The sequence below is a fragment of the Colletotrichum orchidophilum genome (assembly GCF_001831195.1).
Source record: "Colletotrichum orchidophilum strain IMI 309357 chromosome Unknown Scaffold_5.1, whole genome shotgun sequence".
Taxonomy (NCBI): Eukaryota; Fungi; Ascomycota; class Sordariomycetes; order Glomerellales; family Glomerellaceae; genus Colletotrichum; species Colletotrichum orchidophilum.
Window position 1 is genome coordinate 460,059 of NW_019172961.1, and position 24,565 is coordinate 484,623.

Genomic DNA, 24,565 nt, shown 5'->3' on the forward strand with positions numbered 1-24,565 from the left:
CATTGGCATACCGCGGAAACGAGTGGGGGTTTGACCGATATGACGGCTGCTATACTGCGGGGTTCTTCACGAGACAAAGAAACGCGAAAGCTTGAAGAGATGTCGAATGTCCGTCAGACCATGATTGCCATCGCCCTCTCGTCCACGAAGTCTTCGGACCACCGTGCCATGTACAACCCGACTGCGTTGCCGTGGACACCTGCGTATTAACCGGCGAATATGTTCCTGCTGCAAGGCTTCGTCGACCCTTACCTGACGGCCGGGGCCGCGATCCTCTTTGCCGTCCTCTTCATCGTCCTCCGCCCGAGGAAGCCGTGTCTTCCGCCGGGGACAACCCTCCCGCCGGGTCCCAAACCCAAACCAATCATCGGCAACCTCTTTTCCATCCCGCCGGTGCACTCCTGGCTGGCCTTCCACGAGCTCATCAAAGAGCACGGCCCCGTCGTCCGCCTCGCCCTCCCGGGCGGCCAGGAGCACGTCCTCCTCGGCACCGAGACCGCCGCCAACGACCTCCTCCGCCAGCGCGGGACCATCTACAGCGACCGCCACTACGCGCCGGCGTCCTCGCATTTCCTGACCGACGATCACATGCTCCTGCTGCTCCCCTACGACGAGAAATGGCGCAACTACCGCAGGTTCCTGCACCAGGTCACCATGTCGCCCGTCGCGCCGCAGTACGAGACGGAGCAGCGCATCGAGGCGGTCAGGCTGCTCCGCGACCTGATCCGCCGCCCGCGCGACTATGAGACCCTCTTTGAGCGGTTCAGCGTCGGTTTGGGCCTGCGCATCATCTACGGCCTGCGGGCGGAGAGCGGCCACGACCGCGAGGTGCGGATGCTGCTCGACATCGTCCACGAGCTGGAGCGCGTGGGGTCTCCCGGCGCGTACCTGGTCGACATCTTCCCGTCACTCAAGTACCTACCAGAGTGGCTGGCGCCCTGGAAGAAGTATCTCCGGGCGCGGAGGCGCCGCGACGAGGACTTCTTCCAGGAGCTGGTCGATCGGAGCAAGTCGCCGTCCTGGGCGCGGATCTGGCTCGAGACCGAGGACCAGTGGGGGCTCACGCGGCGGGAGGCCAACTGGATGCTGGGATCCGTCTTCCAGGCTGCGGGTACGACGTCCGGGTCGGCTCTCGCCTCGTTCATCCTCTGCGTTGTGCGGAATCCCGGGTGGTTCGAGAGGCTTCAGGCCGAGGTCGACGCCGTCGTCGGGCCGGACAGGGTGCCTACTTTTGAGGACATGCCGCGGCTTCCGCTCGTGAGGGCGTGCGTGAAGGAGACTTTGAGATACTACCCGATCACCGCTGGTGGGTTCCCCCACCGTCTCACGGAAGACGATACGTACCAAGGGTATTTCTTGAAAAAGGGCACGGTGGTACACGCGGTGCAGTGGGCTATTCAACGCGACCCGGAGACGTATCCGGATCCCGAACGCTTCAACCCCGACCGTTGGTTGGACCCCAAGTATCCGACATACAAGGAGCCCCTCACGGTATACCCAAACTTGCAGCAGTTCACGGCGTTTGGCCACGGTCGCCGGATTTGTCAGGGCATCAACATTGCTGAACGGAGTCTCAATCTCAAAATCGCGCTGCTCGCTTGGGGTTGTAATATTTCTCGGGCTACGGATAGTAATGGTAAGGAGATCATACCGCCTGTGTATGACTTTGCTGCGGGATTCAATGTACAGCCAAATGAGTTTGATTTCGACCTGCAGCCAAGGAGCCAACAGCGCGTAGATTTGCTAGAGACCGCTTATGAGCACATGCTGAACGAAGACCCTCTATTGCCGTAGACGTCAGACGATGGTACTTAATGCCTGAATTTCATTTAATGATGATGTCCTTCAATGAGGCGCTTGCGAAACGTTTCTCCCATCTTTGAGTTGGATCCGGCTGATATTGAATCATCATGCAACAAGTGCTGTTTTCTGGCTTTGTACGTAAACATATCAGTCAGTTACTTGAGGCTTAAGATGTCAACGACGCGTGGAATGTGAACGCAATCGCGCTGGGATCATCGTCTGCTAAGGGACTCAGCGCTTATGATCTCATCGTTGCAGAAACAAGGCAAGTTGACCTTCCACGTGCTCATGCTGTCTGTTATCGCCGGTGGGCGATTGCACAGTAGCCGGAAGAAGAAGTCATTCTAATTCAACTCCCAGAAGCCTTTTTGATCAGCGTCGAGCTTGCTCTTGTCGTGGCCAATCACCGCGGTGTGCGCGTGCTCCCATGCGTAGGTGTACACCTCCCAAGCCGGTTTTTCATCATGCGCAGACAGGAGTACCTCGAGCACCTTCGGGATGTGACGTCGCCATGTTTAGCATATCGCGTACAAACAATACCCGCTTTGGCGATAAATTTGTCTGCAGCATGAGTGGCGGCAACAGGAAGACAGACACCATCGCGGAAGCTGCTTTGAGTGACTCCTCACTGCAGTTCTGGAGGTCTTGACAGCGCGAACGCCCTCAAGTTCTGCCACCATTTGAGGACTCAAGTCGACAGATTGCATTGTACGTCCTTTATTGCCATCTACTAAGCTTTACGTACACACTAGATTTAGATGTAGACACCAGAGCATATTTTACAGCTGCTACATTAACTTCCCAGGACGCCTACTATTCAAGTCTTGGAGTCTGAGTTTCACGAATCCACAAAAAGTACTGCAGCTACTGACTCAAAGGTCTTTGTCAATTCCTTGTTTGGTACGAAGGCCGACAAATCTACTCTGGCTAAACCACCGTGGCCCAAGCATGCTTTGAGGGTCTCGGCTTCATCTGCCCGGAGCATCAGACAACGGCCGACTTCCTGACCTGAATGACCAGCCACCAGGAGTGCTTCATCCGCCCCGGCTGGGAGGACAAGACGACGCGCAGCCCAGACGACTTTGACTGGGACTGGAAAGCAAGCCAGTACCGCGGGCACCTCCTGGACGTAGTCGAAGACTACCTCCAACGCCACCCCTTTGACGGCGAGCACCATCAAAAGCTGTTCGCGTCCCGCCGAATCGACCAGTTCAACCTCTCGATGATGCTGAAAATGCCGATGCTGTTCCATCTCATCAGCTCCGTCACAAAGTCGGCTGCCCAGGCCCTGGCGCCAGCGTCCATGATGCTGCTCTTCATTGCGCTTTAGTCCGGTTTCGCAATCCCGCCTTAGTACATACAATATTGGCTGGGCTAGATTCGGTGGCTAAACCCCGTCTACTACGATCTCGAGATCGTCATATTCAACGAGTTTATTGGTCAAGACTTCCGCTGCTCGACCCTGTGCCTATGGATCCTGGCTACGACTCTGTCGCGGCCAACGAGAGAGTCTGTTCCGCAGTATGGTCTGCAGAGCCAAGTACTGGGCGTCTTCATCTTTCTCACAGTATTCAGCCATGCTGTCGAGCCAATCTTACTAATCTTTGTGTCGCAGCGGACCGTGTATGAAGCACGCGAGAGACCCTCATAGGCGTACTCGTGTAAGGCATATTCGCGTTTGCCAACATTCTGGTGGAAACGGCCTGGAATTCAATATTAAGGCTCTGCTCTGCCTCACCGTTTCTTGATACTCGCGACTGACCATCATCAAGCTCGCTTCTGTCTACTGTTTCGACTGCTGGTACTTTCCCATCGGCCTCTACCACAAAGCATACGTCACCGGCAGTACCTGGCAGACTACATCTCCGCTGCCGAGGGTTATCTCTCAAACCCGGATGCTGGCAACGGGACCGAGTGCCAGCACTGCGCCATGTCGGACACCAGTACCTTTTCAAGGGGATCAATGTCGAATTTGATCACCGCTGGAGGACCTTGGGGTTGATGTGGGCGTACTGCATCTTCACTATCGTCGTGACTGCCCTGGTTTACTGTCATGTGTGGATGCAAATTCAGAAGGAGTAGTCGGAATGCAGCGGGATTTCTTTTCCATGAGAACGTCCAAATATTGGAGGCAGATGGGTGGGAATGGAGAGAGAAAAATTGATTAGATCTAGAGTTGGCGCTAGTTATGACGCCAGTTGGTTTCTGCACGCTTCGCAGCGCATTTCAAGTTGCTATTGACTTGATCGCTAAATTTAATAGACATGGAATCTGCTTCACGTAACATTGTCGCTGCACATGTGTGCCCAATGCCATGGATAGCGGAGGCAATGTTGGAACATGGTCGCCTTGAGTAAATGAAAAACGCCCGATGGAGACAAGTTAGTTGAAATGCATGACGAGGGAAGAGTCCTCGTTGACGGAATCGTCCGATGTTATACTCCGGCGTAGTGTGCATCTCGGGGACCGAAGTCCGGAGCTGCAGACGCGGAGGCCGGGCATGGAAGACCGCACATAACATAATCCTTTGTGTCCCCGAGCAAGATGGAAAATGACGTACTGCAATTCTCTCATCACCGGAGCCAACTCGTCAACGTGCGCTGCACACAGGCATGCGGGCATTGAATCCTTCAAGTTGGGGCAGCAGTCGTGGCGTAGGGCGCGCGCGTGGGTTGAGCTGTCTACCTCAAACGTCACAATTAGTCAAAAATCGCAAAGACCGCCTTAAACCGAGTCATCGACAGGCACTACGGAATTGTGCGAGAGGAAACTTGGTTGTGTGTCTTGTCGAGTGGGATGCTAATGTCTGGGGTAAGAGAAAAGATGAAGGAGAATGTCTCTAGGGTCTGGATGGGCTCTGGGGGGGTTTGGATCGGGCATTGCGCACAGTCTCATCACCACCAGGGCCCCTTTGACGGCCTGTTTCAGGTTTCGTTCCTTCTGGAATGCGTCGTGCAGTTTGCGCTGATGGAAGCGTGTGCAGAAAATCAAGTGGATGAATAAGCAAACGTTTTGCTTTCTTTTCACACTGGATATGTTGTCATGTGTGATGATCTGTTGATGGAAAGCATGCAGTGTAGCTACTGCAACAACATGACTGTTCCAGCCATCCGCAGTTTATCCCGGAACTCTGATATCTCTTAGCTGCACTGCAGGGAGAGTCAAGAGCGGCAACCTGATTCTCGTTGGGGGATGGCTCGGGGCACCTTGGTCCCGATGGCGCCGTTTGTCATGTCCCTAGATGCCTGCGTCTGCTTAGATAATATGGCTTATGAATGCTCTCCCAAGGTACCTTAGGTAAGGCAAGGTACATGAATTACAGAGAACCTTGCGGCGAGCCCAGGGAGCTTGAAGTCCCTGTAAGCAGAATGCGCTACCTCCCCTCCACCTTTGGTTCCAACCTTGTCCCATGTCCTCCACCGTGTCTCGCCCAATCCAGCCTTTGATCAAGGCCATAAGACAGTCCTATTGAGACTCGACTCACTCACTCGAGTCAAGCTCTCGTCCTTGTCGGGGATGTGGGCTATTACTCGAAGGCTTGACTGAGGACCTATCTGGACGAACAACCTACCTCCGCTCGACGATCGGATACGACGCCGGCCTGGACCTTCCCACGAGTCCACATACAGCATCCCTTCGGACCCTTTCCTGACTGCCGGTCGTGCCGCCGGTCCTGTGCTTGATTGGGCGTCAGATGGCTTGGCCCTGAAGCACGCACACTGGCACGTCCTGGATCTGCAGGACAAGTGCCTCGCCCTGAGTGGTCGCATGGCACACGCACGCAGCAGTCCAGCCCCCCTTACCCTTCCCTCTAACTTGTCTGTCCCATGGTTCGCAACCACTGACAACCTCCGAAGCCTTCGCACCCAAGGCAAGGAAGACGGAGGCAAAGGATCAAGGGAGATCCCATCAACTTACTCACTTGTTTGGGTTGCGGGCTGCAGCGAGTGAGCCTAGGCATTTCCAAGCTCTGTTTCCGCCGCCACGCCGTTTCTTTCTCACCACCTTTTCTTTTTGAGTGTTCGTTCCCATCTAGCAATTGTACCCATCCAGAATCAGGAACCAGGACAAGCTCCAACCAGCAGCACCCGTTCCTAGCTCAGGTGTGGTGTGGCCAAAGGAGGGAGGGGCTTCTGCGTGGCTTACTGCGAACCCTCATTCTCACTTTCTTACTCGCCTCCATCTCTTACTTCAACACTTCCCCAACGCGACTTGCAGCAAAAGAACGGGCTCGGGAACTGGCCAGACAGAATTGGCTTCTCAGGGAGGACAGCCGCCGCTGGTTTGGCTCGCTCAGCTCACCGTTGACCGGCTCATCAAATTTTGACTGACTTTCACCTCACTGCACCCACCTCTCATTTCAACGGCACGCGTTCCTCACGCCTTCTCTACTGATTTGCTTGGCTTCGCGACGCCTACTCGGCTTACGCCATAGACTTTACCGTCTCGACGACCTCCACGACGCCCCCCGATAACGACGACAGAAAGCGAACACGATCAAGTCTTTTACCGGGGGGCAAAATCCCCCAATAGCGAAACCCCCCCGACGCGGTGAGCCAGCCCGAACCCCCCCCCCAAAAAAACCATCCGCCATGCGCCCGATCAAGGCCACGCGATGGAGGGCGGTGAGCCGCAACTCCGACAAAGTTTCCATCCTCACCCTCCTCGGCATCTCAGAGCTCCTCAAGCTCCGCGGGAAATGGTCCATGGCCCTGCGCCTCGGCACCTTTGCCCTCCGTCAGTCGCAAGGCTTGGGCACGCTGACCGAGGGCCTGGCCCTGCTGAGCGTCGGCCACGCCTACCGCAACCAGACCCCCGAGGACTGGATCTCGGCCCAGCACCACCTGCGCATGGCCAAGCTGCTCCTCGAGGGCCTGCCGCCCAACGAGGACCAGACTTTTTACCTCATGCGCGCCGTCCTGCTCCTCGGCGACACCCTCGTGCGCCGTGAGGACCTCGGCGACATTGCCGAGGCCGAAGAGCTGGCTCACCTCGCCGAGCGCCTGCTGCGCCAGAGCCGCGAGGGGCGGCCGGGCAGCGGCGGCAGCAGCAGCGGCAGCAGCCGCAGGAGGTCGTTCCGCTGGACCCTCTTGACGGGCTCGTGGCGCGACTTTTGCCTGCACTCCATGGTCGAGCTGGGCGAGATCTACTACTACACGAGCCGCTGGGCCGAGGGGGAGAAGCTGCTGCGCGAGCTGGTCCCGACGCTGGTGCGGCGGAGGGGGAAACGCCACGTCACGACGATTGAAGCGCAGCGCGACCTGGCGAGCATGCTCGTCAACCAGGACAAGTACGAGGAGGCCGAGATCGCCTACCGCATCGCGCGGGACTGGAACGAGGAGGTGCCCGTCTTTGGGCACGAGGAGAAGGCCGCCATTGACTACAACATTGCCATGTGCCTGTCGGAGCGGGGGAGAGACGACGAGGCCCGCGTCGAGATTGGCAACATGGACCTGGCCGCCGACCTCCTGCACTACGCCAACGGCGAGTGGACGCTGAAGCTGGCGCGGCTCACGAGCCTGCGGCTCAAGAGGTACGACGAGGTCATTGGTCTCTGCCGGCGGTTCCAGCGGGTGCTGGACGAGCACCGGGCCCGGTTCGGCCTCTGCAGCACCGTGACGCTGCGCAACATGGAGGACCACGTCACCGCCCTGAAAGCCTTGCGGCGGTGGGACGAGGCCGTCGTCATCCTGCGCGACATGTGCCGGCGCGAGGCGGGCGACGTGACGCGCGTGGTCGAGCAGACGCTCGAGACGCGGCTGAACCTCGCGCACACGCTGCGGTGCGCGGGGCACCACGAGGAGGCGGCCTACGAGTACCGCAAGTGTCTCGAGATTGAGCGGGCGGCGTCGCACGACTTCCAGGACGAGGCGCAGATACGGAATATACTCAAATACCTCGCGTACCTGTACGAGCGCGCCGGGGACAAGGCGAACGCGCTGATTGCGTACGCGCAGCTGCAGAGGGAGTACTGGGGCCGGCCGAGCCACCATGGGAATTTTGTAAAGTACGAGTGGTGCCGGGGCAAGATGTTTATGTTGCAGGGCCGGTGGGAGCACGCGCTCAAGCTGCTGCTCGGCGCGCTCGCTGTCAAGAGGGGCATCGAGACGGCCGTGTCCATTATTACGGGGTTGCCGATTGCGGCAGTGCATGCCATGCAGCCCGGGCGGAGGGTGCCCGAACCGACGCAGCAGGAGATATTAGAGGTCGACGATGAAATGGACGAAGAGGAGGAGGAGGAGGAGGACCGGGACCAGGACCAGGATCTCAAGGGGTTAGAAAAAGTCGAGACGAGCGGCCACCAGGTTCAGGTTCAAGAGCTGGTAGATTCTTCCTCCTCCGACGACGAAGAGGATCACCAATTGGCATCGTGGGACGAGGTCGACTGGTGGGAGGAGGTCATCAAGGACGCCGTGGACGCGGTGCGGCGCGAGGAGCCCTTTCAGGCCTGCACGCCGCTCGACGAGGCCGACTCGGAGGTTGACGACGATGACGAGGTCGAGGAGACGGTGGACGCCGTCCTCACGATGAAGAGCGGATATCCCGCCGTGCCTGCGGACGACGAGTGGTCGCAGCCGCAGTGGCCGCGGCTCCCGGACACGTACGAGGAGCTGGTGATCCAGCAGCGGAGCGTTGTGGAAGAGAGTAGGCCGTGGGTGCCGTGAGGTACTGGGCCCTAACTCTGATTGTCAGTAGCATGGTGATTTTTTTTCCCTCTTTTTGATGATATCCGGAGTTGGGGCATGATGCTCGGACGGTTTGGGGCAGCGTCTTTCGGGCACTAAAGGGTGGTTGGAAACGTAAATACAGGATGGACAGGACTGGATATGATGACTTTTACGCCCCCCTTTACTACAAAATAATGACACTGCATATTGTTCTTCGTACACAATCTGAAATCCCAGTGACTACAGCCCAGGATGGTAGCCACGTATGACGGTGGTTGCCGCCGCTTCTCCCCTGGCCATACCCGGGATTGGGACCGGCCACGGAACTCCACCGCCGGGTTTAACCGCCTGGTTTAGCCGCCGTAACCCCGCGTGCTTATTCAGGCGAGCAGCTCCGTGGAGGACTCCGCAACTCCTCCCGATCGACACAGCATTACGTAGACATGTATTCACTGCGTCTGGCCCAGGCCAGTGTTTCTGATGCTGATGAAACATATTCAAATTTGGGAGAGCTTGTGCTATTGTGTCAACCAGACAGACATAACTATAATAACCTACGAATTCGCATTACATTCGATTCCATACTTGAATACTCCAAACAGCACTTAGAATTGTGACATTGTCTACTATACTCGCATCACTTGGCTGATCATTGCCACACGACCTACTCCTCCTCACAAAATGTCCATCCTCGTCCTCGGCGCCGGCGAGCTAGGCACAGCCATCCTCCACGCCTTAACATCCCACCCCTCACGCCCTCCAAACTCCCAAATCTCCGTCCTCCTCCGGCCCTCCACCATCACCTCACCCGACCCAGCAAAATCCCGATCCATCGCACACATTAAATCCCTGGGCATCTCCCTCGAAGCAGGCGACGTCGTCACCGACTCCCTCCAATCCCTCGCCCACACGTTTGCGAAATACGACACCGTCATCAGCTGCACCGGCTTCGTCGGCCCCGCCGGAACACAACTACGCATCTGCCAAGCCGCCCTGCTGGCCAAGGTCCGGCGGTTTTTCCCCTGGCAATTCGGCGTCGATTACGATGCCATTGGACGCGGCAGTTCGCAGCCGCTGTTTGACGAGCAGCTCGACGTCAGGGCGCTGCTGAGGGCGCAAGGGGCCACGGAGTGGGTTATCGTGAGCACCGGTCTCTTTATGAGTTTCTTGTTTGTCGAGGAGTTTGGCGTCGTGGATTTCAAACACCAAACGCTGCGGGCTTTGGGCGGGTGGGAGGTTGAGGTGACGCTCACGCAGCCGGACGACATTGCCAGGATGACGGCCGAGATCGTGTTTGACCCGCGCGGGGTCCCTGGCCAGGGTCGGAATGTGGTGTACGTTGCTGGCGATACCGTCTCGTACGCGGCTGTGGCGGACATGGTGGAGGCGCGGTTTCCCGGGGTCGCGTTCAGCAGGGACGTGTGGGATATGGACTCGATCGGGGAGAGTCTTGTGCGCGATCCTGGGAATACCTGGAACAAATACCGCGGGATCTTTGGGGCGGGTAAGGGTGTCTCTTGGCCATTGGAGAAGACGTTGAATCACGAGCGAGGCATTGAGCTGGAGAATTTGCGGACGTGTTTGGAGAGAATGGAGACGCCGGCTTCGCTCAAGTAGGCAGTTTTGATCATGACCTCCCAATATCCAGAGGGAAGATGTTCTTTGAAAACAGGTCTATTCTAAACGACTAAAATCTCAAATCTGAAAAGCGCCATGATGATAATTTACAACTTTTGCCTCATACTCCGGTGTGGTTTCAAGTTACCATACTCCTCCCACATTTCTAGTGACACAAGTTTCCAACTCATCTCCAGACCTATTCATCTCAAATCAGACTGGAACGTGTGAAAAGCCCACATCACCGCGGAATCATCGAGACACATTAAGCTCGAATGACAGCCTAGCAGCAAAGTAGCATGGCAAGGGCGACATGCGCAGCCAAGGCCAGAGCCCATCCGGCAAAAGGCATCTTGAGCCCTGCCGCGTTGTGGTTCCGGTTATCATCATCATCATCGTTATCATCGTCATCATTGTCGTCATCGTCATCATCTTCTTCTTCTTCTTCGCTGAGATTTTGAGGCACAGCGCTCCCCGAAACGACATCTTTAGCGCGGACGCAGTGAAGACTAGCCCGGCTCTCCGCCGCATCGCCAGAACCGCCCCAGGTCAGCATCACGGGCCAAATCATCCGATGAGCGACGGCATACTCGCCACCGCCTCGCCAGTCGTCATTATCGTTGTCTTTTCTGCCCCAGTTGTATGTTTGGGACCCGTAGGCGAAGATCTGGGATCCGGAGCCAATATCGGTTGCTGAAATGTGCCTGCAGTGTAAGCCATTGACCGTATACTACAAAGTTGGGGCCGGGAAAAGGAAGGCGTACAAAAGCCAAACACCTCGTCCTTGTCATTCTCGATAACGTCCTTGCATGCACTGGGCAAGTCTGCCACCCCGCAAGACGCAAACTGAGTAGAAGATGTGTCCAAGAGCGCCTGGCGGCACTCGGCGGATAGGAAAGCACCGCAGTCGCCGCTGTCATCTTGGGAACCGCTTGTCGCGACCCGACTGAGTCTCGGCAGGAAGATATTGACGCAGAGTTTCCAGCCCGCATCGACGGTCTGGGGCCCGTCAAACTTTTTGAGGTTGATGGAGGAACCCGTAAAGTAGTCACGATTCCTGTTCTTGTTGTTCTTGTCATCATCATCGTCGTCGTCGTCGTCGTCGTCTTCGTCTCTGCTTCGAAGCCGGTATGACAGCTGTTGCAAGCGACGCTTGTCGTTGCGCGTCGTGTGGATCTGCGCGGCGACGTTGACGCTCAGGTCAAAGGGTGCGGCCGTCCAGGCCGAATCGTTGGACGGCGGGAAGGCGGCGGATATATCTGGGCCGTCGAAGCGGTACGAGGCCGTTAGGTTGGGATGGTCCATCGCCGAGTTCCAGTCGGCGGTGCTGATGCCGTGTGGTGCGCCTGTGCCTTTGACGACGGACCAGTCCGTATCTGCAAGAGATGGGCCCGCCGCGGCGACGACGATGAGTGCTGTCTGGAGGTATTGCATGTTGTGAAGATGTGATGTGATGGCTGTAGTGGATGGCCCCGTGAAGAATATAATGGATGAATTTCAAATACCAAAAGGTGAGAAATTTCTGGTGGTTTAATATCATTTTGAATCTGCTGCACCTCTTCGCTTCCGAGGACACTTTGCTTCCCTCCGGTGAGCTCGCCAAGGCTTAAATTGTCCTCGATGACAGAGATATAACTTAGAAGCACTTGGTACGCTTCAAAATCATTCTTCAGCCAATCGGCGAACGCCCATAATATTCTGCGCTCGATGGGGAGGTACTAAGATCCATCCATTGTGGCGCTTTCTGTCCTCCGGCAGCGGGCGGAGCTCGCTGCCGACGACGCGGCGACGGCGGCAGTGGTATGCCAAGACGCGGCGACGGCGGCAGTGGTATGCCAAGACGCAGATGCCATTTTCAAAGTCGAAATAAGATTGAAAACAAAAGGGAAATAAACTTTTGATTAAGCTTAGGCTGGGGTTGTTCCCACATTGGTGGTTCTGATGGTCCATCTTGATCGCGGGTTGCCGACCTAACCGGCCGTGTTAGCCGGCTTGTTGGTGAGGACCTTGGCTTCATTCGACTACATCTCATCACAACATGGAAGCTTCAATGACCAGTAATGGTATCTGCGACAAAACTGGTAAAACGGGAGGTCAAAAGTCAAATTGCAACAGCAAAGAAAGAGAGCAGTATGGGTCAGTGATCTGACGACAAAATCTAACTTTTGCCCTCGAACCATCGAATAGGCCTTGCCCGACTTGCGGCGTAGTCTGTTAGTTTCAATCGACTTCCGAGTTATTCAAACCTATTCCAAAGTGATTGACGCCACGTTTGATGCATTTGCCTTGGTCTACCAGCCTCGTCACGAGGACGAAGTTTCCATTGGTAAGCTTGCTCATGACCGAGCTAGGCATTAGACCATACCTGCGGTAAAACTCTAGACAAGCGTAGCAAAAGACATTAATACTGAGGAAACACATTGCTGCATTGTACCTGTTGACCAGGAGAAGTTGGCAAAAGCCACATTGTGAAGCAAAGATTCAACCGCACCACTTTCATATAATTACTATTATACTGTTCTTTCGCGACGACCAATGGCCAAATCACAGTTGCATTTTGCTACATGAAGTCGATTTAATCCAGTTGCGCTGCATCACCGGAGAGTTCAATGTTATAACGCTGGGAACTTTGGCGGATGAATGAACGTTAGCCTCCTGCATGCACCCAGGGCAACGGGAATTATGTCTCTTGCGACAATCGTAAGAGTCTGGCGATTACATGCCGCATTTCTACATCGTTGGTTGAACAGAGACACACGATTTTTATAGTCTCATCAGCAGTACACTAAGTTCAATCCCTCATATAGAGGAGATTTCGGGAAAAGCCAAAAATACCCGCGGTGGCATGGGAGGCAGAGAAAACGATTCATAACGAATGAACACGGAGCCTGGCGGAGAACCCGGACAAACCGGGCGATGACGTGGATATTGCCATATTTGGGGGTTCGTGAGTCGAAATTTATTCGGCTCAGTCCTGTTCATTTCCCGTGGTAGCCAGATAGCTTATCAGTAACGCAAGCGACAGACGTCTCAAGGTCTCTCAGAGTCTCAACGCGCAATCCTATGAAAGAACCAAAAGTGTACGAATACAGCTCCGTGCCAAGAGATCAAATGAGTAATGTCGGGGCGAGTGCGAGGTTGCAGAGCACCTCGCTTTCATTCGCATTCCTGAATCCTCCCATATAACTCGGGCAGCGTCGCAGCGAATTGGTAATTAGCCCGATGATCAGTCTCCGATTTTCTGTAAAGTTAAAACATGTCCTTAATGACGGAAGATCTGATTTCCAAAGATCGTCGCTCAACTAGAAACTAGCTGCGATGATCGGGATCATCTCTCACTGGCCCCTCAACATTCAGTCGCAAAAGTTGATCGATCTATGTACGAAGGGCTTTGCATTCGCGACATTGATTGTGGTGTTGAATGTTCGCCCGGATTTGATAGTTGACCACATATATAACACTTTGAACGACTCGAATTGAGTTTTTCCTCGTTTCGATAGGCAGCAACGCGCACTTACCAGTCTTGGCCCCGGGGACCAATTCTTAAGAGCAACTCCTGGTTTTTAAGTGACAGAGTTTCGGGACGGATGAGCTTGAGTCAATCGCCCTTGGCAGAGATTGAGCAAGTGGCACTCAGGGCAAACCTAGTTACCCAGTCCCCAACATTTGGGCACAGGTATATGTACAGAGTTTTCTGCCCCATTTCCTCTCGTGATGTTTCGTTGCAAGGCTCGGCACCAAGCTACGTCACCTCAGACGATAGGCGCTTGACAGAACTTGGCGTCTGTGAAAGGATGAACGCGTTCGAGCTGTCTTAAAGACTAAATTCGGGGGGGGTATTGGCGATAGATCAGATTAGAAATCCCGTACCTTGCGGCGGGTGACACACATCGATAATCGGCGAAGGTCCAACGTCCGAGGAGCCGCCCACGATGGTTGCCAAGACTCCCGTCATTAGATCGATACCGAACTTCCCATACCGCTTCTATTCTGATTCGTCGCGCGACATGCGGGCGGGTAGTGCGACATCGCTTATGGGGCATCAGGGGCGCGGGAGCTGCAGGGTGATCGCAATCTTCCTGGCGCAAACAGGCTGTCCACAACGGTCGAGATGCAGTAATGACTTTCAAGATCTGAATCGTTCAGTTCATGGTAGTCGCGGAGCTCCTCCGTGAGAGAACGTCCGTCGCACGAAGCACGGCATTGAGCATTGTTGTCGCACCTCGTCCCGCCTCCGTTAGTCAGTAATAAGCACGAAGACAACCCTGGGCTGTGCCGCCGTGGCAACTGGGTGAACCTGAGACAGCATTGAAAGCTCTCTGTCCAAGTCATCTTCAGCAAAGGCCAGACCACTCCGTGATCAGCGTTCCCTTGGATGACTCCATCTTCCACGAATCAGCACATCAGACGAATTCGATTCTGTTGGCATCCGAACAGGATTTTGGGGGCTGATGTCGCAGTGCCGGGGTGACCACGCACACCCTCAGTCTTTATTCTCGACAAGCGGGAAACCAAAGTTCTGCATAATAGAAAGACAAGGCAAAAAAAAAAACACGGCCTTGGGCAGACGAACGAGAGGTAACCCGTGAGCACTTACTGACCAGGTTGGCTCGGCCCCCACCTAGCACGCAGCGGCCGGGACACGACCGGTCTCTTGTAAATGACCCTTTGCTCACCAAAAGGCCCGGACTCTGGAAGAGTGGGTGAGATGCTCCGATCGCCCCCCGGAAGGCAGAAAAAGAGAAAGAAAAAAAAATACACAGCAGCAGCCTCAAGGTGAGCGACAGCTGCATCAGAATCCTCTGCTTTAATTGTCTTCTTTTCTTTTCTGCAGACCGTAGGGATCCAGGGCCGCCCCCCGGGATGCCAGATGGTCGGTCTGTGGCCTCACCATCACATCACGCACCCCCCATAATAGGGGCCAATATATGCGGCTGCATCACCGGTATTGGCCTACCACGTTTCTTTGCAAGGCCATCCTTGGCGTATATGCGTTGACATATAGTTCCCTACCGCACTTATTCTCGACCTTTCATGATATGATTTACCAATGCCGCGGTTCAATACGGAGCCTGCTTTGGACAAAGTTGTTACGCATCTCCAGAACCACCGACGATCAGAAACAGATATCGGATGGGATCCTCCAGACGAGCAGACTCTCTATATCGTCTGATCCAAAGAGACCGGCGTTGCGCCAGCCTAATGCAACGCGGGTAAACAAAACGGCGAGGCTACTTCGTACCGAGAAAGGCGACCGACCTGGCGAGGTGGAAAACAAGCCCAGAAATCAGCGGGCGAGCGAGCGAAAAGCCGGGGGGGAGGCACCATGCTGCTTGACCGTCATCGCCATGAGTATTCTGTAAATTGACCGACCATTCTGTCCCGCGCCAAGGCCCTTGCCCATCTCCTTTTTCGCTCTTTGCCCGCGCGACCACGCCAGCTGAGTCCTGACACGGGGAGAGCAATATGGGAATATGGACATTATGAAGTTTTTTTCGTTTGAGAAAGTCTTGGCACTGCTTTGGAAAACTGGAGATGGTGGAGTTGTCGAGATAGACACCTTTGCGGTGGTTGGCTTGGCTGACTTGTCTGACTTGTCCGAGGCCCCCTGGGCAAGTTGGCGCTGTGTTTCGAAACGTCCTGCAAGGGGCAAGTTCGACATTGACATGTTGGAATTGTTCCCCCTCGGATGTCTGACAGGGGAGGTGGGCAGCAAGAATTCCCGTGTTGTGGTGTGTGGGTGACTGGGAGTGTGGTTGAATGCGAGGCGTGATGGTGCGTGCATATGTGAAAGCTGAGAAGGAATGCGAGGATGAGTTGCGAGCCTCCATGTTTGGTGTGGGCGCGTGGCTTAGCAGCAACTGACAGGGGCTCTGCGGATCCACCCATCTGGACGATCACTTTATTTCAGACTTGGGATTCGTCTGTGTTCAAGCTTCCGGGCCAAGTAAGATCGAATTAATAAAGGGCGGGCCTGGCTAGTCAGGAACCTGGGGTCCCTAGTCGAGCCGTCCCATGCCACAAGAGACTGTCACTGGAGCCTCTGCCGCCTGCTTTGGGCAACGACCTGCGCGCGGACAATCAAGTTGGGATGAGTCCATTTCCCAACTCGGGAGTTGGCTCCGTTCCTGCGATGGAGACGGGCTCCCGATGGGAACTCCTTGGCCATGAAATGCCACCCAAACTTGACAAGCCCACGCACACACGCACACGCACACATGCTCGTCGTTGGCGCCGTTGACACTTGACAGGATTCTGCTTGAGCCCACTTTACGGAAACCTGGTGGATGATGTGGCTCTAGTGCGATCTTCACTGCCTGCATCGACGCTTTCATTTCCTCCGCGTCGCCTGTTGATTGATGCTGTATCCTCTGCGGAGGAGATGGAGCACCTGGTCTTGGCAAAGTTTGAAGCTGGATTGGTATCTCTGGGAGCCTGGTCTGGACGAGCCTCTGGGCTCACGAGAGTGTTCGGTAGTAAGGTCACTCCAAGGTGGACTTCGATATGGACCCTGGCAGGGAGAATTCGTCCGCCCCTGGCATCTCACTTGATATAAGTAACCTCGAGATATCCGGCCAAAAGCTGCTTCTGTTCTCATTGCTTTCACCTCATCAACCTTTCCAACTTCTTTGTTCATTACACTCTTTCAAGCAGGCTTGAACTATTTCTTCATTCTCTCAAGTAGACAAGCCGTTTCTTCTATCTTCAACCTAGCCTTCTCTTATACCAACAACAACATCCACAGCCACATTCACAATGAAGTACTCTTTCGCCATCGCCCTCAGCACCCTCGTGCTGGGCATCACCGCCGCCCCCGCGGCCAACGGCGCCGCTCAGGGCAACGCCATCGCCCACGCTGAGCGCGGCTACTTCGATTTCCTCCACCACGCCGCTCGCGCGGAGAAGCCAACCAAGACCAAGTCTGCCAAGCACCCCAAGAAGACCAAGCACGCTAGCAAGACCCGCAAGCCCGGCTCGATCATCACCTCCGCCCCCGGCGCCCCCGGCAACGGCACCAACGCCCATTTCGAAATCCGCGCCAGCAACGGCACCGCCGCCCCCGGCCTCCCCGCCTCCTCCGGCACCTCGGTCCTCAAGGCCGCCCAGACCATCGCCCCCGGCGCCTCCTTTGACGGCGGCATGAAGGTCTTTGACCGCGGCGTCTCCTGCACCGGCCAGGCCGAGGGCGGCGACTCGGACGCCGTCTTCATCCTCGAAAAGGGCGCCAAGCTCTCCAACGTCATCATCGGTCCCAACCAGATCGAGGGCGTCCACTGCAACGGCGGCTGCACCCTCGACAACGTCTGGTGGGCCGCCGTCTGCGAGGACGCCTTCACCATCAAGAAGCAGGAGGCCGGCGAGACCACCACAATCACCTCTGGCGGCGCCTTTGGGGCCGAGGACAAGGTCCTCCAGCACAACGGCGGCGGCACCCTCTCCGTCAGCGGCTTCACCGTTGAGACTTTCGGCAAGCTGTACCGCAGCTGCGGCAACTGCAAGTCCATGGTCGAGCGCCACGTCATCCTCGACAACATCAACGCCTCCTCTGGAAAGCTCCTTGCTGGTAAGTTTTCTCCACCTAGTTTGAATCTATTCACCTCGGTTTGTCCCGAGACTAACAAAGCTGGCCCTTTTCCAGGTATCAACTCCAACTTTGGTGACACCGCCACCTTCACCAACATCGTCGCCAAGGGCGTCAAGGAGATCTGCACCGAGTTCAAGGGTACCACCCCCGGCAACGAGCCCAGCGAGATTTCTAGCGGTCCCTCCAAGTTCTGCAAGTACGCCACCTCGAACATCAAGAGCTCCTAAGCGGGGAAATATATTGCGGAGTCTGATGGGGCACATTTTTGCCTCGAGCGAGAGATCATACGTGTCGATGTTCAATGAAAAAGCATACGAACATAGGCCTGTTTACTTGTAGATATTCTTCATTCTTGTACATTCCAAAAAGCGTGTGTATCTAGAACTCAAAGCCCTGTGGGTAATTGTCACCATATGCTGTTCCTGTTGCGTGCTATTCGTGGAAAGCTGATCAATTCGTCAATGAGGCTAAGGGTCTTCTACTCATGTGCTCATTGTCATTACTCAATTTTTGGCATCTGTGCTGTCTCTTTGCCTCGATGAAGCTCCCTAATCAAAGCACAGGCCAAGGCACTTGGTATTGTCCTGTTGTGACTTGATCAATGCCGTTCTAGTTGCTAGGAATGCTTTCATGGAGTTCGCAGGCCACGGCTTCGGCATAAGCTGGTCTTTTGTAGGGATTAGCATGCGTATGATATATTCTCTTGCCCACATGTCCCCTGTAGAATTTAAAGGGGTTCAATATCTCATTCCGATATACTCGTCACCTTGGTCTCATTCGCCATGTTTGTCAAATGCACACGACTCGTTCATCTTATAGAAGAGCTTCAAACCTTTTACATTGCAGTTTCATTTATTTCCAGTATTTTCAAGGTCTCAGCGAACAAGAGAAGTGATCAACTGGATTCAATTTCTGCTCATATGGTTCAACCCTTTCCAATCTTTGCGACTTGTATTCTCATGGTCGATGGCTTCACAATCAAATGACCTCCACCAAATCTTCCAATCTCCTACAAACTTGTGGTATATCTCTGGCATTTTGACCAAAAAATAAAGGCAATCGTCCAGGCTGTTCATCAAAGTCCACACAGTAGCTGTCTTCGATGTCTTGGCCGTAGAAGCGAACACCGAAGCCGCCAGTGGCCTTTCTGATACGATACCTGAGACCTCACACCTGTCACTTTCTCTTTACTTGCTTTTTTGTCTTATCGCGGATGAGAAGTGTCAATGATGCATCGATCCTGGGGCTATCATCAGAGATCCTGGCCTCGGAACATGAAAAACTCGTGTAAGTCAGCCTCTCAACTCAAGTAACTATAAAGAAGGACGTGTCAGCGTCATGAGTCGCATAAGAGAGGCAAGGACTTTGATAACAACTTCACCTGATGGACTACAAGCGCAAGATAAGAACAGCTCGGCTTGTCTCGTCCATCTTCGTGCTCATTACACAATGGAACCGGAACTATCCGGGAGGTCTATCGAAGTTTGCGTCATCCCCCGAAAATCTAGAAGCCGAATTCAAGGAACTGATTTCTGCATTTTTGCTGCAAGCTATTCAGTGTTATTATTGCTTCCTAGAAGAGCCTTTAAATACTGGTCTTGTGCACTACGTCCATAGACAGGCAAGTAAATAGGAACTGGGGACTGTTTCATAGGCATTTGAAGCTGCCGTGTTTCTCAGCAATTAGCCGAGGCGACATCCTGCTGATATTTCTTCTACCTTACTGAAGGTAAGTTTAAGCCTGCTGTGTAAAGCACATAGGTCTAGATTCTTCGCTGGCGCTATTACTCATAGGCTGTGAAAATGAGATCTGTAAAAGGGCGGCTGGACTACCTTTTTGGCGACTTCCCCAAATCGAAAACCCTTCTCCAAACACCCGATGATTGAGGCCAATACGTGAACTTCAGAAAGTGATCTTCTTAGTACATGGATGAGTAACCTGCGCTGCCAACGACTTCCATCTCTTCCTTCCACAGATATAGTAGTCGGCTTTTTTTCCCTTCCCCTTCGTGCATTACTTGGAAATGTCTTGAGGCCGGACAGGTGCTTCTCTTGCATGTAAGTATGATCATATTGGCCGTTTCTTACACTTGTTGAGCGCACGTGTCTTATCTCCAAGCGTTTTCAAGTGAGTTTCAATCTTTCCGTCAGTTGTTGCTGCTCAAGCCGGATGCTTAATTGTCAAGTTTTTTCAAAGATTCTCCATAACACCAACTCGAACATATCTTCAGCAAAGTTGAACAGCTCTCCTGGCACTGGTCAAAGGTTTGGCGACCTTTCCCACTACTTCAGGAATGCGCCTTGGAAACGTCATCTTCAAGTGAGCTGGACAAGGATGCTGGGATCCGAAGGCAGGTTCAGCAGGCAATTGGGAACGTCGAGATTGTCCTGGAGGCGGCAGGAATTTGGTGTTGGGAGGATGTTTGCTCCTTTGGGTGGAAGAGAGGGGAGGAATCGAGGAACCTTTTCCAAAGGTATCAAAGGTCGATCGCCCTTCCTCGGACTTTTACTTAATTCTGGTCATGTAAAAGACGTCTCCAGTTCACTGAATATTGCGGGTTGGATCGGAAGCGTAGGCGGTCTGGGGCACAAATGTCGGGATGACTTCTTCTTTTAAAGAATAGAATGATCTCTACGTGCTCGCGTCCGCATAGACTTCCATCCAGCGTTGGTTACTATGACACACTGATGATCACTAGAATGGACGCTCGGCGGAAGGTTGCAAAACTTTTGGACATTTTCAAAAGGAGGCTTTTCATTCTCGCTGCTCGAGGCCATGATGCCATCTCGGTCCCGTTATCAATCAAGCCGGCCCGAACCAGCGAAACGGAGATGTGGACCCGGCCGAAATCATTGCAGTTCAGGTGCTCCGGCTTGATCCATGTACTTGTGGTCGCCGTCTCAATATCAGTTCGCCTAGAAAAGCACGCCCTTGGCTCGTTGTTTTCGCTGTCGCTGGGGCCTAACGTGTGTAGTGCCTGGCAACAGCAACAAAAGAAGCATTCATACTTCTTTTTTCAGTTCCTCAATTGCGTAGGAAACGGTTGATTGTTGAGCGGTGGCAGCTGCACTCCTTGTAAGTCGTTCACCTGGTCACCGGCCAAGCATGTACACCTTATCTTGATTTACACTTGATCTCACCTCAGACATCGTTAGGCAAAGAAGGCTACATCAGAAAAAGTTAAGTGCGGCGATTGCATTCGAACAACGGAGTTTGCGCTTACCTCAGTTATGGTTTTGTCTTTTCCTGCACCTCTAGCACCATCAAGACCATCAAGCACGCCATTGCCAGCCTCCCGGTCAACGAACCCCGACAACTGCAGCGGATACTCCGCAATCGCCACTCAGAATCCTTTGAAGATTCAGCTCCTAGCTTTATTTTTCACTCTTGGTCACGTTAGCATCGGAATAAAAAACCAGCACGGATAGGCCATACGACTTTGAGCCAAACCCGTTGAGCCTGTTTATTCCTTCGAGCAAGCCACGCGCCCCACACGCATCCCTCTCTTTGGGTTAACCCCCCGCCATACCTCACCATGTCGGCCAACTCCCGGTAGGGCCTTTTCATACGCAGCTCCTTCTCACCACTTCAAACCACGCGGTCCCCCCGGCCGAAGAGTTCAATTTTGGCGATGTCGGCCGGTCCCCGACTTCCGTGAAGGCTCGGCGGGCGGGACTCTGCCCACAAATACAGGTAACGCTGACGGGGTGATTCGCATGGCACAAGTCCGAGAAGCTCTGGCGCAATCGATAATGAGGTGGGATTTTGACAGACAGGGGGTGTGGGGTGTGTCCGCGGCCGGCAACTTTCCTGGCGAATATCTGTCGCCCAGAACCCGGGGTTCTGGATGGGTTTTGAATAAACTTTCTGGTTCTTTTTTAGTTCCTTTGCAGTCAGCCCGAGACAACGCAATCAAAGAAAGTCTATTTGGACGTTGTGTTGATCATGGCCACAGTAGACAATACTGTCCCCAGGCAGAAGTGGTGGAAGATTCAGTGGTACTCGGACGATGACACCCCCGAAGAGCGCAAATTTATCATCAAACTGGACCTCATCGTCGTTCCCTACGCAGTTCTGGCTTACTGGGTCAAGTACATTGGTATGATGTCGCCAGCCTTCACTTTCGACTGCCACCAGCTTGCTAACGCTTTCCCGTAGACCAAGCAAACTTGAGTAGGTTCAAGATCATGATGATAGCTGTCTCGGCTTATCAACACCTTGCTAATGAGCACAGATAATGCCTACGTCGGAGGTATGAAGGAGGAGCTCGGCTTCAAAGGAAACGAGCTTGTCGAGCTTCAGACGATGTACACCGTCGGCGCGGTGGTCGGCATGGTGCCCTTCATGTTCATATTCACCTACGTGCCAATGTACTGGACGATCCCCGCCATGGATGTGCTTTGGGGTCTCTTCACCCTGCTTCAATACAGAGCACACTCGTTTGGGGAGATGGCGGCGTACCGCTTCATGGTGGGCTTCTTCGAGGCCGCCTTTTTCCCCGCCATGCACTACGTATTCGGTACGAAACAAGCAATCACATTGTTCTGCTCAAGAGGGCGTGAAAACACTAACCTTCGGCACAGGCTCTTGGTACCGCGGACACGAAATCGCACGACGAGGCGGCCTCTTTTACACCGGACTCAATCTCGGAACCCTGACCGCAGGCCTCATCGCAGCCGGAGCCTCGCACCGTCTCGAAGGCGTCAACGGCATGGCCGGCTGGCGCTGGATGTACATTATTTGCGCCATCATCACCGTCCCCGTCGGCATTCTAGGATACTTCCTCCTCCCGGGTACCGTGGAGCAGCCGAACCGCTGGATTCTCAACGACCAAGACATCAAGATTGCAAAGTCTCGCCTCGAACGCGGCGGACACGTCACCCGCGGCAAGTTCAAGCTCGGAGACCTGAAGAAGATCTTTCTCAGCCCGCAGTTCTGGACCGTCGTGCTCGTCGACGTGCTGTTTTGGAACGCCGGCATCCATAAGAGCACCGGCAGCTTCCTGCTTTGGATCAAGAGCTTGGGCCGCTACAGTCCGGCGCAGGTCAACGAGATGGGGACCATTGCGCCCGCCTTGGGGATCCTGTACAACATTGTGGCGTGCTTCCTGTCCGACTTGGTGCTTGGCCCCGCGTGGGCCATTACCTTTTCCTCGCTGTGGAACGTCACGGGCCTCATCATGCTCGTGGTCTGGGACGTGCCCGAGGGTGCCAAGTGGTTCGCCTTCTCGACAATGTACTGGTCCAACGCACTCTCCAGTGTGTTGCATGGCTGGGTCAACACCATTCTCCGAGACTCTCCAGAACAGCGGTCATTTACCCTCGTCATGATCACCATTATTGCCCAGTCATCAACAGCCTGGACACCACTGCTGACATTCCCGACCGTCGAGTCGCCGAGCTATCCCAAGGGATTCTCATTCTGTCTGGGATGTGCTGTTGCGCTCATTGTAGCGACGCACGTTCTCGATATGTACATCAAACGCAAGGAGTAGGTCTTTTCCGTATTACTTTAGGCAATGACATGGGTCTGACATTTTGCGTGACAGAAAAGCAAAGCATGCGCAGCTCGAAAGCGGGAGCAGCCACGACGACAGCTTCGTTAATGCTTCTGCTGGCGCTACTGGGAAGACTGCGAACGCTCAAGTCTCGCCGGTAGTCAATACCTCGGAAGAGTCTATAGCACGGCACTGATCGGAGGGAATCCGTTAGCAAATGAGCCTTGAAATAATGGTGCCAGAGATTTCGGGGTGTTTATACTTGATACCTAGGAGTAGGCGGTGTTATCCAGATGCTTCTGCTTCCAAGTCAATGATATCTTTTATCAAATCGTTCGGCTCTATACCTCTAGAGACTATGCCTCTAGGAAGGTTGGTACTAGCATAAGATAGTGTGCTCAATAAAACGGCTGGTCAGTTAATCATCTTTGTAAGTGTATAGCGTTCTCGGCCCATTTACTCACAAGTAAGATGAGTAGTGTAGCAGAACTTAACTACCCTTTCGATGCCCTCAAAGCCTGATATCGCAGTATAGCCGAAGTCTGCCGCCCCTAAGTCAGTACTCCAGTCCTTTCCCTCTCCTTAGCATCCAACATCCAAGTGATCTTGACGTTTCGCAAGGCTCACAAGAGACCCCTCATCGCCTTCTCTTCAGGAGAGGCTACATGATCCTAGCTGACGATTCGAACGTGGTTATCAACATCCTTGGTTGCTGCTTTTCCTTCTGACAGTCGTGTCTGGACCCCCTCTAGGATATACAGATGATACCTCCCGTGGTATCATAGAGAGATTGTTAACATCAGCAAACCATACGTATAGAGAAGACGGCTGAAGCCAACAGTTGAAACAACCGATTGCATCACAGACTTCCAGGCAATTGAGCTCATTGACCGGAATAAGAGATAGGGACGTCTGCGCACCCAGTTGCGGGCACCAATGGTGCCTCACCGTATCATGGCCGAGGTGCGTATCGCGGCGTTTTGCTCTTTTCCAGGAAGAAAGCTCCATGGAGCCGCTTGGTGGTACGAAAAGGTTCTCTGATTTCTCGTTGGTGTGATTTTCTCAGTTCACTGATCCGAGAATGAGCCCACGGCTGGGTGAGAGAGAGGGTAGGCGGACCGCAACGGTTACCGGGTCAGCCACCACCCTCGCACCTGCCTCCTTCGTTCCTTCCCACGCACCTTCCTGGCCAGGCGTACCAAACCTTCATCCCATACTTTCCTGGATGACTAGAAACCCCTATAGGTCACCTCAACTCCGTTCCTGTCACCAGCACAGCAGGCGCCCCTCTAGGTCGGGGGGTCAGGTCAAACTGTGACGTGGTGGAGGGGTTTAAGGTCCTACGCCAACAGCCTACTCGACGACAGGCTACGAGTTCGAGTTCGATTCCCAGC

General features: G+C 54.2%; 8 protein-coding genes across 8 annotated transcripts; 6 read left to right on the forward strand and 2 right to left on the reverse strand.

The window, feature by feature from the left end:
- Positions 1–219: 219 nt before the first annotated feature.
- Positions 220–1,794, forward strand: CORC01_01053 (cytochrome P450; the record flags this gene model as incomplete). The annotated part of the gene is made up of 1 exon (XM_022612709.1): positions 220–1,794. The coding sequence occupies one exon, from the start codon at positions 220–222 to the stop codon at positions 1,792–1,794; it is 1,575 nt and encodes a 524-aa protein (XP_022480870.1).
- Positions 1,795–2,815: 1,021 nt separating this feature from the next.
- On the forward strand, positions 2,816–3,133 carry CORC01_01054 (ABC-2 type transporter; the record flags this gene model as incomplete). Its single annotated transcript, XM_022612710.1, has 1 exon — positions 2,816–3,133. One exon carries the CDS (start codon positions 2,816–2,818, stop codon positions 3,131–3,133), a length of 318 nt encoding a protein of 105 aa, XP_022480871.1.
- A 3,262-nt stretch (positions 3,134–6,395) lies between these two features.
- Positions 6,396–8,468, forward strand: CORC01_01055 (uncharacterized protein; the record flags this gene model as incomplete). The annotated part of the gene is made up of 1 exon (XM_022612711.1): positions 6,396–8,468. The coding sequence occupies one exon, from the start codon at positions 6,396–6,398 to the stop codon at positions 8,466–8,468; it is 2,073 nt and encodes a 690-aa protein (XP_022480872.1).
- Positions 8,469–9,152: 684 nt separating this feature from the next.
- Positions 9,153–10,088, forward strand: CORC01_01056 (isoflavone reductase; the record flags this gene model as incomplete). Its single annotated transcript, XM_022612712.1, has 1 exon — positions 9,153–10,088. One exon carries the CDS (start codon positions 9,153–9,155, stop codon positions 10,086–10,088), a length of 936 nt encoding a protein of 311 aa, XP_022480873.1.
- Positions 10,089–10,371: 283 nt separating this feature from the next.
- On the reverse strand, positions 10,372–11,522 carry CORC01_01057 (uncharacterized protein; the record flags this gene model as incomplete). The annotated part of the gene is made up of 2 exons (XM_022612713.1): positions 10,372–10,781; positions 10,853–11,522. The coding sequence occupies 2 exons, from the start codon at positions 11,520–11,522 to the stop codon at positions 10,372–10,374; spliced, it is 1,080 nt and encodes a 359-aa protein (XP_022480874.1).
- A 4,565-nt stretch (positions 11,523–16,087) lies between these two features.
- On the reverse strand, positions 16,088–16,540 carry CORC01_01058 (uncharacterized protein; the record flags this gene model as incomplete). Its single annotated transcript, XM_022612714.1, has 1 exon — positions 16,088–16,540. A coding segment is annotated over one exon (453 nt), but the record flags the coding sequence as incomplete, so codon positions are not given.
- Positions 16,541–16,844: 304 nt separating this feature from the next.
- Positions 16,845–17,900, forward strand: CORC01_01059 (pectate lyase; the record flags this gene model as incomplete). Its single annotated transcript, XM_022612715.1, has 2 exons — positions 16,845–17,652; positions 17,728–17,900. The coding sequence occupies 2 exons, from the start codon at positions 16,845–16,847 to the stop codon at positions 17,898–17,900; spliced, it is 981 nt and encodes a 326-aa protein (XP_022480876.1).
- A 3,719-nt stretch (positions 17,901–21,619) lies between these two features.
- Positions 21,620–23,367, forward strand: CORC01_01060 (major facilitator superfamily transporter; the record flags this gene model as incomplete). The annotated part of the gene is made up of 5 exons (XM_022612716.1): positions 21,620–21,773; positions 21,833–21,847; positions 21,909–22,193; positions 22,258–23,164; positions 23,223–23,367. The coding sequence occupies 5 exons, from the start codon at positions 21,620–21,622 to the stop codon at positions 23,365–23,367; spliced, it is 1,506 nt and encodes a 501-aa protein (XP_022480877.1).
- Between the last annotated feature and the right edge of the window lie 1,198 nt (positions 23,368–24,565).